Raw genomic sequence first — 15,829 nt, 5'->3', positions numbered from 1 at the left:
AAACGTTTCAAATTTTTGTTGAAGCTCCTGCATATCTACGTCATAGAGCAGAATCAAGAACCCCTGATTTCCGTACGCAAAAACCACTGCGGGGTACTAACTCTTGTCGCGGGGCATCTCCAACTGCAAGCGCAAACACACTGTAAGACAAGACTCCTTTGCGCCAATCAGCCCAGAAAGCTCACAAAACATCTCACCAAAGAGACGGCACTGCCAAATAAGAGAACGAGATACAGCGCAAGTCTCGACAAGCGGCAGACGCTTAAATAAACAACCGCCAACATGTCTGGCCCCGTCCCAGTCGCAACATCCCTGGCGGACATCTACCCGTCAGCGGTCGTCGCAGCAGAGACGCCGCGATGGAACCAGCTGCTGGCCACGTTTGCGCGCGAGTTTGGCCGCCCGGCGCACTTCATCTCGCGGTCGCCCGGCCGAGTCAACATCATCGGCGAACACATCGACTACAGCCTCTACTCGGTGCTGCCCATGGCCATCACCGCCGACGCCATCATCGCCGTGGCCACCACGCCCGTTGCAGCAGGCGCAACGTCGTTCCGGATCCTCGTCCGCAACGTCCAGGGCGCCAAGTTTGCCGCGGGCGAGTTCGACATCCCGATTGGCGGCGACGTCGAGATTGATTCCACAAAGTTTGAGTGGACAAACTACTTCAAGAGCGGCCTTCGCGGCGCGCTCAGCCTGCTCTACGCGAAAAAGGGGGCCGACTTCCGGCCGTGCAACATGGAGGTGCTGATGGACGGAAACGTGCCCGTGGGCGGCGGCCTCAGCTCCAGCGCCGCCTTTGTCACCGCCAGCGCGCTGGCCGTCATGGCCGCCAACGGCGAGAGCTCCGTCGACAAGAAGGAGCTGACGGAGCTGGCCATTGTCAGCGAGCGAGCCGTTGGCGTCAACTCTGGAGGGTAAGTCTTGTCGAAATAGAAGGGAAAAAGGGCCCCTGGCTGGATACCCCGTTGTGCTGCATGCTCGATGATTTTCCTCGCAGGTGGATACACGTTTATGCCTGCAAGCATCCAGCAAGGCTCACGCCACCCTATCCCCCCCCTTCCCCTCTCACAGATCTACGTTGTGGAATAAAACAAGCGTGCATGATGCTGACAATAGCCTTTTCAACAGCATGGACCAGTCGGCCTCAGTCTTCTCGGAGCAAGGATCCGCCACATTCGTGTCTTTTACCCCTGCCCTCTCAGCGCGGCCAGTCAAGTTCCCTCCAACAAGGCCCGAGCTGTGTTTCATTATCGCACAATCATTCATCACGTCAAATAAGCATGTCACCGGCCCCATCCACTACAACCTACGTGTCGTCGAGGTCAGCTTTGCGGCTGCTTACCTCAACGCCGTGCTCAACCCTCCCGGCACCGAGCTCCCGCAGGACGCAGGCCCGCTCGGCATCAGCCTTCAGGGGTTCCACGACGCCTTCTTCTACCACAACGGCGGGTCAGACTATGCCGCCGCCAGGAGCCTCAGCAAGGAGGAGGAGCTGCGCAAGCTCATCGAGGTCACCAAGCAGACGCTGACCCGGGAGGACGGCTACACGCGGGAGGAAATCGCCGCCGTCCTCCAAATGTCCGTGCCTGAGCTAGAGAAGCGCTTCACGGCCGTCTTCCCCGTTCGTGCTGACCGTTTCAAACTCCGACAGCGAGCCCTGCATGTCTTTACCGAAGCTTTGCGAGTGCTCGAGTTCCTGACTCTGCTCGAGCGGCCCCTGCATACGGGAGCAACTGACACGACTCAGTTCAACGCCGCGCTGGGCAAACTCATGAACGAGACGCAAGACTCGTGCAGAGACCTGTTTGAGTGTAGCTGCCCCGAGCTCGATGAAATCTGTCGCATCTCACGCGCCGCTGGGGCTTACAGCAGCAGGTTAACCGGAGCCGGCTGGGGAGGATGCAGCGTGCACCTCGTCCCAGCCGACAAGGCGCAGGCCGTGAAGGCGGCGCTGGAGGAGCAGTACTATTCCAAGATGAAGTTGACCGATGAGCAAAAGGAGCAGGCTGTGGTGGTGAGCCAGCCTGCTCGGGGAAGCGCCATATATATAGCCAAGGAAGGCCAAGTAAGCTGAAGAGAGTAATAATAACCTAATATGTTCTTTACGATGCGAGGCTTCCCAGTCATCTTTTTTTGTTTTTTTGGAACAATCTGTTAGTATATTTGGATAGACATTTAGCCACTGCAATCACAAAAAGAAAAGAAGAAGAAAAACAAAGAAAACAAAAGAAAACAAAAGAGCCTGGCATAAAGAATCAAGTTGTAAATGATGATTTGAATTATGCATACGCGTCCTCCCCCCTAGCGAAACGGAATAGAATCCGGTTTACCACCCTCAGACTTTTGACAAAACTTCTTTTTCCGAGCAAATCGTAAGATAGGTTGGAAGGGAGATGGAACAACAAAAGGCCTGTTTGATGCTGCATGATGAATAATAGGCCGCATGAAAATCTGGAATCCCTGGACCTCACGCTGCAGGCCGGCAGTTGATTAGCAACACATGCAAGGGAGGGGGGATTTGAATCCTTGAAAAAAAAAAAAAACTCCAATCCACTCTGTGAATCTTCATCCACACACGCCGCATAGTCGTACGGGTCCTTTGTATAGGACCTATGTATGGTGTTCTATTCCTAGTAGCAGCGCATCATTCTATCCTTTTAAGAAGGGGGGGGGGGGGGGGGGGGGGCGTTCAGTCCCCCCAAAGATAGATAGCCTTGTCATATATACAACACCCTCAATTACCTAGACAAAAAACCAAGCTATTACTCGGTCTTTCACACACCCCTTTCCCCCCCCTACTTTCACTCTCCTCCCCAGCCCCCCCCACGTATCTATTGTAAGACCTATCTACTGTCAGTCAGAACACATGTAGATGGAAGGGGCAGACTATATGCCTTTCACTGAGCTCCACACACATAGAAGTCTATCTCAGAGCCAAGTCTTTGCGACAAGTCTGCAAAGATTTGAGAGAAAAAAAGGCTAGGAAAAGCAAGCAAAAAGGTGACAAACGCCAAGTGCAATGGTTTGGTGTGAAGGTGACGGAGTAAGGTCAATCTCCTAATTTTGTCTCTTTTTTTCGGCGATAAGAATTGGCTTACTACTAGGTAGATTAAGGAAACAGCTCGAGTAAGTCGTTGGGCGGCATATGCGACGGCAGCTACTATATTCTGAATGACCTATAAGATGGCCTTGATATGAAATTACAACTGCCGAAAATGTGTAAGCGAGGCAAAGACGCACTTACACACAGGCCAACCTCTTACAATACTAGGAAAATAAATAAAAAAATCGCCTCTGATGCAGCTTGTCAGAGTTTAAACCAGCATATATGATATAGAGTTGCTCGCCATCCCTTTTTGCCTTTTTGCCGTCGTCGTCTTTTTCTCGTCGTCATTATTTTTCTCTTGTTTTTCTGATGTTTCTTGAGCTGGTTCGGCACGGCGCAACTTGGAGATAGTATTTGGACTATGTTGGTTACTACTTTGGTCGAAAATCCTTGGAAATAGAACGGGTCAACACCATGTGAAGTGGCCTAGTCTTCAAAGGATCAAGCTATTGTATGGCTAGCCATCTTAGCTCTCGGGCCATGGGGCGCCATTGGAGGAATTACTCTGCTAATCATGCAAGTGTTTGAGTCCAAGCCCGACGACGTTTTACATCATCTTTCATCTAATGATCTAAACATATAAACATCTAGTAGTAGCTGACAGAGTCGCGGGAATAGTGCGGTACTACCAGCACTGGAGGGTGGAGAAGACGGAAAAGAGAAGCGTGCTATTGAAGTGCCTATCTTGCTTGTCATTTAGTGATCGGAGATGGACCAAACTTGGTTAATAAAATAATAGGAGTGGGAGAAAAATCAGGGCTGGATATCAGACTCGAGACCTATTCTCCGCGTGGACTATAAGATAGTTTCCCCCAAAGGGGAAATTTAGGGGAGCGTGGGCCCTCGAAATGATGTCGTTATCAGCTCACCGGCCTTGCCTAGACGGTTCCTATTTCGATCAATGGCCGTTTAGCCTAGCCACTGTTAACAGAAGAGCTGCTCCTAGAGGGGCCTATAAGGCTTAGCAGGCCGATTAAGGAAGTTGTACCGCTGCCAAAGAGGCTGTCCCTTGTTTAGCGGACCTTGCGGTCGGGTAATGCGGAGCATAGTGTATGGCCATCTGCAAGGAGGGCGCTGTACAAAACCCAAGTACGGCAAGAGATAGCGAGCAGAACAAGTACACAAACAAGTAAGAAGTAATGAGTCGTATGGAGAACGGAGTAATCACTAGTTGTTGTGTCTCCTTTCTTGTATGGAGTCGATCAGCTAGCTGGATAGAGTTAAAAGGGCTATTCATTACTCGCACTTACAACCGTGTAAGAGAAAAGATTTGGCATGCCAGATGCTGCTCATTGAAAGGCAAAGACTCCGTTATCAGTCTTGCAAATGATCAAGAGCCCCCAAAGAATGGGCCCCGTATATTGAGATGGAAGACATCTTGGTAGAACTTCAAGTTGTTGGAGTCACAGCACCAGCAACATGTAGGTATCCTGCTATGCTTCAACCAGGCTGCTCACCACACCCTGCGCCGCCGCCGAGTAGCGCCGACAGCCGGCGGTGGTTTCCCGATTTGCCGTCGTGGACCGTTGAACGGCATGGCACTGGCGCACAAAGCGGTCTCAAGTCTTTCACTCCCACCTCGTCCGGATAGCGGCAATCACATCGTTAATTCGACGCCCCGGGGCGTATAGGCTGATGAGCGGGCACAAAATGTATCTAGGAGTTTTTGATTCACCTTTGATCCTCTCGAGTTGCCTATATCTCTTAGCTTTTCGGGGTCTCAGAGTCGACTGGCCAAATTGACATCGCCGTTACATATCATTCTTGATCGGGCTGCCCGTCAATGGCGGCAATTACAATTCAAATTCCCATCAGAGCTGTGTGGCCTTGTCTATACCTGGCCGCAGGCACGACTCAACTTTCGTGTCATTGGTCCGGCTAGTTCTCGATGGGAAAGAAGGGTATTCCAGATCTGTATGTGCTTCCGGGCACAGAGCACGCCGTCCGTGTTGCTCACACTACCTACTAGTAGTTGTGATCGCATTTGACGACGTCTCTGATCTGTACTGTAGGCTAAACAGGGTGCTAGCAGGCGCACTTTGCCTTATTTCGTGCTCCGTCGCATAAACATTATTCTGATCTGCTACCGATTGACAAGATTGCAGGTCATTCTTAACTAGCGTACGCGTAGGTTGAGAAGCTCGCCCGGACTCTAATTCAAGAAGCCGTCCGCACATGCTGCAGTAGTATTACATCTGGCTACCACGAACTAGTAGGAGCCCTGGTTTCTCTTGATCGACGAGGATCAATAGGCTGCTGGCTAGCACTTATCCCCAAGGTAAAGAAGTCACCCCCTTGCGCCAAAAATAGAACAGGTGTATCTGGACGCTTGCGTTTTCTTGGTAAGGCCCGCCAATGTCAAGGCGCCATCCACGGAACGGAGAAATTCTCAGACCAGAGTGACGGGTCAAAGAGATGCAAGGGCCATCAGGGAGGCGAGAGTCGTCACAAGCTTGCGAGTAGACTTTGGACGACGCAGCGCTCCACGCAGCTCTCTTCACCCTTTGAAAGCTCCGTGTTCACGCAGAGCAAGTCAGCAGAGGCGCCCTATGGCCATCACGCTTTGCCATTGATGTGATATTGTTTCTTTTCCAAAAAGAGCGCTACCGGATAGAGCACGGATGCTCTGTCAGCTGTGCTTCATCAGTGTTGCTAAACAAAGATATCTTGGTACCGAGTACAAAGTGGTGCGAGGTGCGAGTAGACATGCCGAAGCAGCTACTGCTGTATGTAAGATTGGCGTGGTTGGCTAGCCTCTCCCCCGGTCTCGTAAAGTGGGCTAAATTCGTTTTCCTTTTTGGCTTCAACACCCGCGGTATGGGGCCGACCAAGCTCAGCCAGCGCGGATTGTCGCTGTGAATAAGCCTTGGTGGTCGTCGTCGTTTGGCGAGCTAAGAGCCGGCTAGTGCGATCATCTCAACCCTAGGGACTTAGTTACTCCGAATGGAGCACAGAAGCTGCTTTTTGTCCCTTACGATAACGGAAGTTTTCCGTATGAGGAACGGTTTGCACATTCTGCTGGCGGCATTGTCGAAGCCAGCTTAACCGCTCGCTTCCAGCGCATGGGTTTGATGACTTGTTCTCCGTAGTGTCAGTCGTGCCAGTCGTACCAGTAGTAGCGAGCAATCTGGAGCATGATTTCAAATTGCAAAGCCGCCGAGCGAGGCCGAGTGCAATGCGAAATATGAGATGTTTGTGCCACGGCCCGCGGCTAGGCTTTCAAACACATTGCCGCGGTTGAAAGACTTTGCGAGCGGCATACTTGCACGCGGTGCCTTTTACATGCCGATGATACCGCAGAGGTCGAGGTACTTGTGCCGAACGGTGCTGCAGGAGCGTAGCAGTATAGGCGCGGTTACGACTTTTGCGGAGGTTTCAGTAGTGGCTGATTCGCGCAGAACAACCACGGCCAGGGGGTGGCCAAAGCTCCGCCCTATGAGTGGACCATTTGAAGAAGATGAGGATGGATATTGCGGTTTTAAGCGATCTAACTGGACTGTGGGCCCTTGTCAGCTTGCGTTTGTCCTGCTTGTCCCTGCTAGTCAGTCTGGGGCACTCGTCAAAGCGTATTTGCTCTCCTCGAAGCACCGCAGAAGAAGATCAAACCACTTTGATGGCTCGGTCATCTTGATGCCTTTCTCCGCATAGCGGCGCCAAGACAGTACATGATCCTTCCCGGAAATGGGAAGACACGTTCGTAATGTTCTGTTTTATTCGAGAATATCGCTACCGCTAGCACAAAGTAGGTGCTTACTCGCTTCAGATGAGCTACGAACAGGTTCGGACATTGGAATCAGCTGCGGAGCCGGAGACGAAACGGCATCCCAGGGCCGTTTGAGCGAATATTCAAGTTGCCTTTATTGTATGTGTTTGAGTTCGTCCTTGTTTGACGTGGGCGAGGGGTGAGAATCAGGTATACATACGCTAGACCCTGCGGTCAGAAACAAACATCAGTGGCCCCATCATCGTTGGCTCAAAATGATAGCGTCCTGTTAAAGCCACGAGGCCTGGAGACGAGGCTGGCTAAAACTCGGCACTCTGGCCACACTGAAGCTGGAAGATCATGGTTTTGGCTTTCTCTTAGCTCGCTAGGTCTTTTGTTGGCTGACGGGAGGACCGGGACGATCGTCGGCCAGGGGTTGAAACTCAGGTATCCGTATGGACGAGAGCTCCTGGTGCGATGCCATAGCCTGCTCTGGACTGCTGCAGGGTGATAGCATCATCACAAATCAAGAGTTGCAAACGCAAAGGCAAAGAAGCGGGCGAAATTGAGTTCAGGGTAAGTTAATACTGCTGCCTGATATCTGCTCGGGGAAGGCGCGAGCGTAACGGAAAAAATACATGCCATCCCTCCCCTCTGGCTCTGAGTCGGTGTTCGAATTATTCCGAAGACCCTCCACTTGCTTCTCCATGCCATCCAACGGCAAGCTCCAGCAGTTCCCTGGAACCCTGATCGTGTTACACCGAACCGCTGTGCATTGCATTGCATTGCATCTCATCGTGGGAAATCGACTGACAATCGCGTCTCCGTCGCTTCGCTCGCACCACCGCCCTTTGGCGGCCGGCCTCGTCAACTCGACCCGTCCGCACCCATGCCGCCACAATTAGTGAGACTTACTTGTACGTCCGGCCGATGACTAAACAACGATTTGTTCTCCCGAGCCTGGTATGGTATCTGCGCAACTGGTGCTGACCGGCCAATGGCATACGATACCAAGCTCGCGGGTCTAGCTCTGCCACAGGGCGTTATATCCGCACCAGGGTGACAGGCACCCTGGTCTTGGTTCCAGACAGACAGGGCAAGCAATGCGAAATGCTAACAAGACATTTACCTAGGAAGCTGACGGAATACATGGTAGCACCACGAGTTCTGCTGTGGAGAGCATCGGGAACTTTGGTAGATACGGGATGGGCGTTTGCCGGCTCAAATTAGCTTTGAGTTGGATGTGACCCGAGTCAGCATTGCTCCCTATGTACCTGGTACCCATCAGACCCATGGGGTGCCGTACGCAGCGCTTGATCCCTCGTGCGATGCCCTTTGGCAGCAGCGACTATGCCCCGTGCCGCGCGGATGATTGTCTCTGTACGACACAAACAAGGACCAGGCCCTACCCACTGACCATCTCCGATGGCCCTGCTCAGAGTATCATCGATATGGAGCATTGAATAGCCTAGATCCTAGAAAGGGGGGAGGGGCCGCTATGATGACGGAGCACACAGCCTTACGGTTAGCTCTCCAACCGCTCATTACTTGCAGTAGTACTCCGTACTGCTATATTTGAGAACAGGGCTAAGCAGAACGCCACACGAGATTGTCAGGGTGTGCAGAAGCCGAGTTCGTCCGCTCGGCTGTCGCGCGTTGACTGGCTACTGGTACTGGCAGCAACTCCAGTCTCTCGACTTGAACATTTGAATCCCAGCTGGGGGAAATGTGGTCATTTATGCGCGTCTAATCCTTCAGTCTGGAAGAACTGCTCTGGAAGAACTGCTGAGATATGAGCACATAGAAAAGGAAAAAGCAAGGACAAAAGCAGAAAAGGTGAGAAAGAAAAGACAGAGAGTAAAGAAGAGAAAAACGAAGAAAGTGAACTCGCTTTTTCCCATTCCCGCGATAATATCCGCCGGCAGGCTCTGCCGAAAGTTGCAGTCGCCACGATCTGAAAAGTCCATCGCCGCCAAACGCACCGTTTTCAAGCCTCATACAAGAGCTACTACGTACTTGTTTCATAAGCTTGAATCTCAAAACACGGATACGGGATATTGCAACCATAAATATTATGGGGAATGTAACCAGAGAATGAAACAGTACGCATATTATCGAAACGCACAAAAAGAAGGCAAGGCCTGTAAGAGACCTACATAGGTAGCATACAGATTTACACAGCCAGGTTATCGACCCGGGCTTACGGCCTTTGCTTCTACGACGGTCAATCTCAGCCCTCTCCATGTGCCCATCGTCACGATAGAGCATGTTGATGAACAGTATCAACTCAACTTATATGAGAACATGGGTTCCTTTGTCTTGAGCCAAAGAAAAGGGGAAATGGTGTCTATCAAGAGGCCCCTGTGGCCCAAATCATATCGCAATCTGGTCCCAAGCGCACGGTCCTTTCGCCCTGTCGTCCACTAATGCTTCTGGTACAGACATCCCAGTCGTTCCTCAGCCCTGCTGTCGGGTCGTGTGAGGGAGGGCGTGTGTGGAGGAAAAGCGGGCATGTTAGGTTGCACATCAAGGTGGAGAAGACTCCGGAACTGCATGGTGGGAGGTACCTGTGTACACTTTGAGACAAGGGCATCATTGCTGACTGCGGATACTAGCACTGCGCATCAGGACTTTTTCTATTCTCGCTCATCAAGTAGGGCCGTCTAGCTCTGCCCTATGCCGGCGTGGAGACGACCGGAGATGTGGCGCCCAATTTTGCCCAACTTTTGCAACTCCGTACTGCTGTTACTACTTCTTTTGGGCAATTGCTCATCTGAGGCTAAGTCATCTCGTTTAGGCGCGCTGCTGTTGCACAATTACTCGGTGCGTATTTCGTCTGAATATGGCATCTCCGTCCAGTCTCAAAGAATCGTGGCTGACACACACTAGCATCTGGAAGCTCTCGCATCAATTTCATCCGTTTCTTGACCATCAGATGCGATTGTACTGGAGACGGGGGGGTTGCTGCTACCCAACTACCACTCGGGCAAAGGGAGCCACCACTTTTACGATTTGCTGAGTGCTGGGGTCCAACGGAAACTTTATCTGCACCGCTTTCTATCCGACTGGAGGATGCAAACCAATGATACGCGTTGGAAGAACGCAACAAGGTCAAGGAGTGGAACGAGCACTGACGACATGAGACAACAAGGCTTGCGTGTCTCTATCCCCTCACAATACTCTCGACAGCGCTGCATTACCCCCCTCCAGGGGATATGGCATGTGCTTGGCAGACCGGGAAACTCATTTTGACTTAATGGTCCAATCCCCCCGTCTGCTAAAGTGGAACGGCGGTTCCAGCCCGCTGGCTTGGTGACTACCCGGGCTGGTAGAGCTGTATCTGGATCCATCGAGCCACCCGACCTACCACACCCTCCCTTGTGCCGCTCGTTCGCCAAGTGCCATGCATGGGATGCCATGCCTGTAGTTGGTTGTCCGAACCGTCGGTACGGTAGCAAGCGGTCATGTTGGCAGCCTGTTGCTAGTACTTGCTGCAGTCCTCGGATCATCACTACGACCACGCCCAAACTCCAAAAGGCTGTGGCCATACTTGCAGGCGAAATAAAGGGGACAGTACCTACACCAGCGCCAGAAACCGCTAAGGTCCAAGAGGCTAGCAAGACTTTTGGTGCCGCACAACTAATGCCTCCAGTATGAAGGCACCTGTTCTTTCCAGCTCCTCCTTATGCAGGTAGAGAGCTTGAGCGATATCCGTCTTTGCTACTGGCTTTCGCTGGCGGGAGTTGGGTACTTTACCCACCGTCACCTGCCAGTCGATAACCGCTCCATCGTGCCTCTCGAAACTCACACCCCCCCAGCTTCTCCGGCTTGTGTCGTCCCAGGCCAAGCACGCGCCTCTGTCGCAGTCTAGGGACCCACGGGTCGATTGCTAGGCTCGCCTGGCTGGGGGGCGTTTGGTTCTGGCGCTCGGCGACGCTCCGTCTGTGCTGCTACCGTTGCCATCTAATCGCCATCAGGCCGGGTTGGAATCGAATGTGTTCTGTCTCTGCGTGGCATTGATTTTCGTCCTTGTTCCTGCTTTGTACACGCCCGCACTAGTGGAGCTGCCGTGTCGACCGAGGCGGAGCCCTCCCTCAGATCAACGACTCCATAAAGACAGACGCCTCCGGCGCATCTCGAATCCCCTACCTGGGGCTCCTCACTGCTTGCTGCTGGATAATTACAAGTAGGCTCGAAAGCTCTCTTCTTTTTAAAACGCACTGAATCGCGATCGCCATATTCCGTACTCCGTCGCTTCGTCAGACAAAACGGGAGCTAGCTGCGGGCCTACACGAACGTCAGTCAGCACGTGTTGAGTGATCCCCTCCCATCGCCAACCGGCATCCGCTTAATTCTTACACTATATCCCCTGCCCGTCTCTACAAGTAGACGGATCTCGTCTCCGCGTCTTGAACTTTCTTGGCTGCCACTACTTATATCTGACTATCTCCTCACCGCTCTTGACCTCGCCTTTTTGACTTTTTACCTTTTCTCTTGTTTATAACAGATTTGATCCTGTTAAAACTTGGGTCATCTCCCGCGCCTCTGGAATCAGCCACTGCCTACTTCTTTGTCTTCACCTAAGCCTAGCTTATCATCCCACTAAACCCCCGAAGCTTGGCACCAACGGCTCTATATACAATCCATCTCTACACATTGACAGATTCTTCGCCTCTGCCCCATATATGGTAACAACAAGATCAGTCTCGTTTACTATATTGGTTTGACGGCGGATATGGCACAAGGACTCTGGCCAAACCAGGAGGGCGCATCGCCCGACCTCAATCCCCCCCAGCAGGAGCGGGTCGATCGCCAAATGATTCGACACCTGCTTGGTAAATACTCAAGAGAAGAGCTAGGGCGATTGCTACAAGAAGAAGGGCGCATGTCACCATCTTCATCATGTGAGTATTTTTTTTTTCTTATGCATACATGTATATATCTTGTCTTTATAGCCTGGTATTCACCCTTCCCCTCGTCTAATCCGTCCATGTATCTCTTGTCTTCTTTCTTGTTCGCCTCCTCCTTCGTATCTATGCCTCTAACCATCCGAATCTTGTTTTTTAGATGAGGAAAGATCTTTTATGCTCTCCAGCAGCAACATGTCCAGCGGCAGCTCGCACGACGATTCAAACATGTTCGATTCAACAAGCAGTAACAACGCATTCTCAGATACGTCATCCACATGCGGAAGCATCACTTCCAACGTGTCACCTCGAGCGAGTCACCGTCGCAAGCCCAACGCAAGCCCGTCGACAACTCGCGCCAGCATATCTCTTACTGATGAGTCATCATGGGATGTCGAGGATGCTACACCTGCAGCATCGGCTCCGAAGCAAAAGGGGTCATTCACCTGCGGATTCTGTCTTGAAGAAGGCATTCAAAAGACATGCACCCGCAAGAATGACCTGAAGCGCCACATGGAAGACTTTCATCACACCAACGCACAGTGGTTCTGCCGCCACCGAGGCTGTCAAATGGTGTTTGATTGGCAAACCGCTTACAAGGCTCACCTGAAGAACTCTCATGGGGGATCGAGGATGAACCTGGACGACGCCAAGGTTCCGCTTTGTCCCCAGACTGTCTTCGCATGCGGCTTCGAGAACTGTCTCCAAGTCTTTGAGGCACCAAGCGACGTACACGCGGGCCCCACCTTCAAGGAGTACGTGAGCCACGTTGTCAAGCACTTTGACGAAGGCGCAAGCAGCGGCCAGTGGAGTTACTCGGCCAGGATGCGGAATCTGCTTAGACAATCCAGCGTGCTGAACGCCTGGTCGCAGTCGCTGTGGCCAGATGGTGACCCGAGCCGCCTGCGGTGGAACTCCCAAACCAGCAGCGTCCTGCGAAAACGCCTGGAGACGAGACATCTTGGCGACCTCCAGTTTCTCGTTCAATATGCCATTGCGCTGGGGTCAAGTCCCAATGGTGCGATTCAAAACTTTCGTGCGGACTTTGTGACCCCGATCCGTAGTGAGTGCCGGATGGCGATCCATGGCCACAGCAGGACCTCCGCAGCACCCACCCCCGACGCAGACCACATGCAATACAACATGTCAACGGGTGGTGCCAACCCAGCAATGATTGCATATTACCAGCGGCACGCGTACATGCCCCAGCCGGCGCAGCCGCAGCTGCACTCCCCAGGCTACACTTTTCACAATGCGCCTCCCTCTCCAGGATATGACGCCCAGCAGCAAGCTTTACAGCAGCAACAGCAGCAGCAGCAGCAATCGCAGCAGTACATGGGAATGGCCGATGCACCGATGGTTGGGTCTGATTACGGTCCACACGCGAATGGCAATCTCCAGACTATGCCCGCTGCTTATGCCACCAACGGCCTGCACAGTCCCGCACCTACGGATATATGCGGAACCGCGAGCCCGGGCTCGAGCATGGAACAGCGGACTAATACGTACGCATACAACTCGTCGCCGTATGCGTATTAAATCACGAGGTAGCAGTGCCTCGTCCACCAGGCCGTTTAAAGTTACATACACAAATGACGAGTGTGACCACATACCGTAGTGGCTGCTAATCTACGGCGTCGTGTACGGTTGAATAATTTTATTTTCAGGACAGAACGCATGTGCCCCAAAATTATCGGCACCGACGGGTTGCACATACACTACCGATCACTATGCTATTATTACCACAAACAACAAGAACTAGCTCTGGCAGCAAGCAAGGTTTTTTTTTTTTTTTTTTAAAGAGCTCCTGCGGAGGCTGGACAGTAGACGATTACACAATAACGGCCGGCTTGCATCATTTTTCTTTGTCATTTCTTTTTTTCAAACGTTGGCAAATTTCCTCTCTCTTCTAATTCTTTTTTATACCCTCACAAGCACGCATTTCATTTCATCAGTAAGATTGATTCACAATTTGAGAGAAAAAGCGAAAGAGCGACACTCATTGCGACTTGTTTTATGACTATTACTTTTTTTCTTTTGTTTTTCTACATGGGCAACGGCCGAGGGGAGGGGATCAAACTTGCACTTTTCTGTGTGCTGATGTGCGGGGGATATTTGGGGCTGGTACACGATTATGGAGGGCTTCTGCGGTTATGAAGTGGGCGCATTACGGGGGGAATGGGTTGTCTTTTTTTTCGGTTGATTATTTTGTTGCTGTTACTGTTGCTGTTGGCTAATTCAGTTGGGAAAATGTCTAAACGGCCTTTTGGGATGAATCATTACAAGCGGGGAGGGGAGTAGGAGAAACAAAAATATGGATTACTTGTTACAACAAACATGTATCAAAAGGCCTACATTTATTAGAATATATTGTGGATGCAGCAATGCAGACGTACAAGTAAATACGCCCTCTCTTTTGTGTGTTTAAGGAGTAGTATTGATGCAGGATTTCAGCATAATGTGCCTACCTAGGTATATGTAATGTGATGGATCAAATTGCGTATATTAAACAGAGAGCAACGAAATGTTACCTGCGCCTGTAATGTACCTGTAAGTTACAGGCAGCAAATCGGAGTAATCAAGTTGGCAATTCCGTTAAACAAAAAAAAAAAGCGCAACCATTATCCCAACGAGGTAAGAAAACAAAACAAGAAAAAGGCCTTTATCCGAAGAGGAAGCTCTGCGTGTATGTCGCACAAGGAAGGAAGACAACTACTAGTACGTACGTACGGATAAAACGTAATATCTACTTCACACATACCTTCAATTAAGACTTTAGCGAACAGGGGGGGAAAAAAAACAAGGCAATAGAATGTAAATTGTTTGAGTACTCCTTGTATTTAGCTTTTTTTTTTTTTTTCTTGCAAGGAAATGGACATTAAGCCGAAACCTCATTAGTTGGAAGGAAGAGAGGGGGAGTGAATCCCTTTGATTAGATTGCGAATTACTTGCCGAAAGTTTTTTTTGTGTTTTGTAATGAAAGGGATGCATTTAAGAAATGTAACTGGGTGTCAAAGTCTGTTCTCTTTTTTTTTGGCTTTAGGTTTCGGGATGCAAATCTAACTTTCCGTCAATTTTTTTTTTTTTTTTTTTTTTTGGCATTTATGTGATTTTTGATTTGTTTGTACTTGTCAAGCTTGTATAACATACTTTTTTGCTTTTATGCAGCTTAAACAGGGTGTGGGACTCGTATATAATCCTTCTCAGAAACTTGGGAGAGGGAAAAAAAAACACCAAAGCACGTCTGCGATGCCTGTCTTAGTACCTAGATGGGCAATCCTACACCGGTAATGGGGCGGCTGCCCATATACCCAGGGCATCGTCGCATATCGTCGCATATCGTGCCGTGCCTAAACCAAGTTAGGTATGTGCAAGCGTCGTTTAGTCAGTGACGGAGCCAGCAATTTTGGCAGCTTGGCAGCCATGCTGTTTGGTTTTTTTGTTGGTTCGTTTCGTTTACTCAAGGGGAAAGGAAGAGAAAAAAAAGAGGTTCCATTGCAGCGAAGCGAAGTGTTTCCCCCCCTCGTCTAAAATCCTCCATACAAGAAAGCCAGAGGAGGCGGCCCCATTACTGCCAATTTTCTGTCATTTTTTTTTTCTTGCTTGCTTGTTTGCGTTGTCTATATCAGCAGCCCTGCAGCAGTGGGCCGTCAAAAAGGGCCCTGAAAAATGGCTTTGTTGGCCAAGTTAATTATGCCGTTCTTGCGATTAGGCAGAGAGGCTTTTAAGCGAATCCACCAATCAGTTGGTCTTTTTTTCCTTCTTCCTTCCATTTCGCCTTTTTCACTTTCATACGAGCCGAGTGGGATTTTTTTTTTTTGGGTGGACAGTGTTGGGCGGTATGTAATACTACCCTATCATGCTTTGCTCTGTAATGCCTACAGCGTGATATGCGGAATTAAAATGGAGTGGTACGGCTTTAGTACGCTGTCACGTACATGAAGGATTACATATTCACCTGTTGCTTCTTCGGTAGTGGACCGCTGTGTGTATTGCTTCGTCACTGCTACACACAGCACGAAGGGAGCATGAAGTTGAGTAGTAATACTACTTACAAGTTTTTCCCCTCTGTCTCTCATATAACAAGGGGGTGTGCCGGTGGAGAGAGGG

General features: G+C 50.7%; 3 protein-coding genes across 4 annotated transcripts; 2 read left to right on the top strand and 1 right to left on the bottom strand.

Annotated features, from left to right (window-relative positions):
- Positions 1 to 282: 282 nt before the first annotated feature.
- Positions 283 to 2,077, top strand: TrAtP1_000219 (uncharacterized protein; the record flags this gene model as incomplete). Its single annotated transcript, XM_014091866.2, has 2 exons — positions 283 to 917; positions 1,132 to 2,077. The coding sequence occupies 2 exons, from the start codon at positions 283 to 285 to the stop codon at positions 2,075 to 2,077; spliced, it is 1,581 nt and encodes a 526-aa protein (XP_013947341.2).
- A 2,045-nt stretch (positions 2,078 to 4,122) lies between these two features.
- On the bottom strand, positions 4,123 to 4,386 carry TrAtP1_000218 (uncharacterized protein; the record flags this gene model as incomplete). Its single annotated transcript, XM_066110495.1, has 2 exons — positions 4,123 to 4,296; positions 4,360 to 4,386. The coding sequence occupies 2 exons, from the start codon at positions 4,384 to 4,386 to the stop codon at positions 4,123 to 4,125; spliced, it is 201 nt and encodes a 66-aa protein (XP_065966567.1).
- Positions 4,387 to 10,205: 5,819 nt separating this feature from the next.
- On the top strand, positions 10,206 to 14,119 carry TrAtP1_000217 (uncharacterized protein). Of its 2 annotated transcripts, none has more exons than XM_014091867.2 (2): positions 10,206 to 11,716; positions 11,880 to 14,119. In XM_014091867.2, exons 1-2 carry the CDS (start codon positions 11,548 to 11,550, stop codon positions 13,256 to 13,258), a joined length of 1,548 nt encoding a protein of 515 aa, XP_013947342.2. In that variant the 5' UTR covers positions 10,206 to 11,547; the 3' UTR covers positions 13,259 to 14,119. The 2 variants fall into 2 exon arrangements, with proteins under 2 accessions (XP_013947342.2, XP_065966566.1); XM_066110494.1 differs by lacking the exon at positions 10,206 to 11,716 and adding an exon at positions 11,728 to 11,804.
- The last annotated feature ends 1,710 nt before the right edge of the window (positions 14,120 to 15,829 follow it).

This window comes from Trichoderma atroviride, chromosome 1 (assembly GCF_020647795.1).
Source record: "Trichoderma atroviride chromosome 1, complete sequence".
Lineage (NCBI taxonomy): Eukaryota > Fungi > Ascomycota > Sordariomycetes > Hypocreales > Hypocreaceae > Trichoderma > Trichoderma atroviride.
This window is presented reverse-complemented; position numbering and strand designations above follow the sequence as displayed.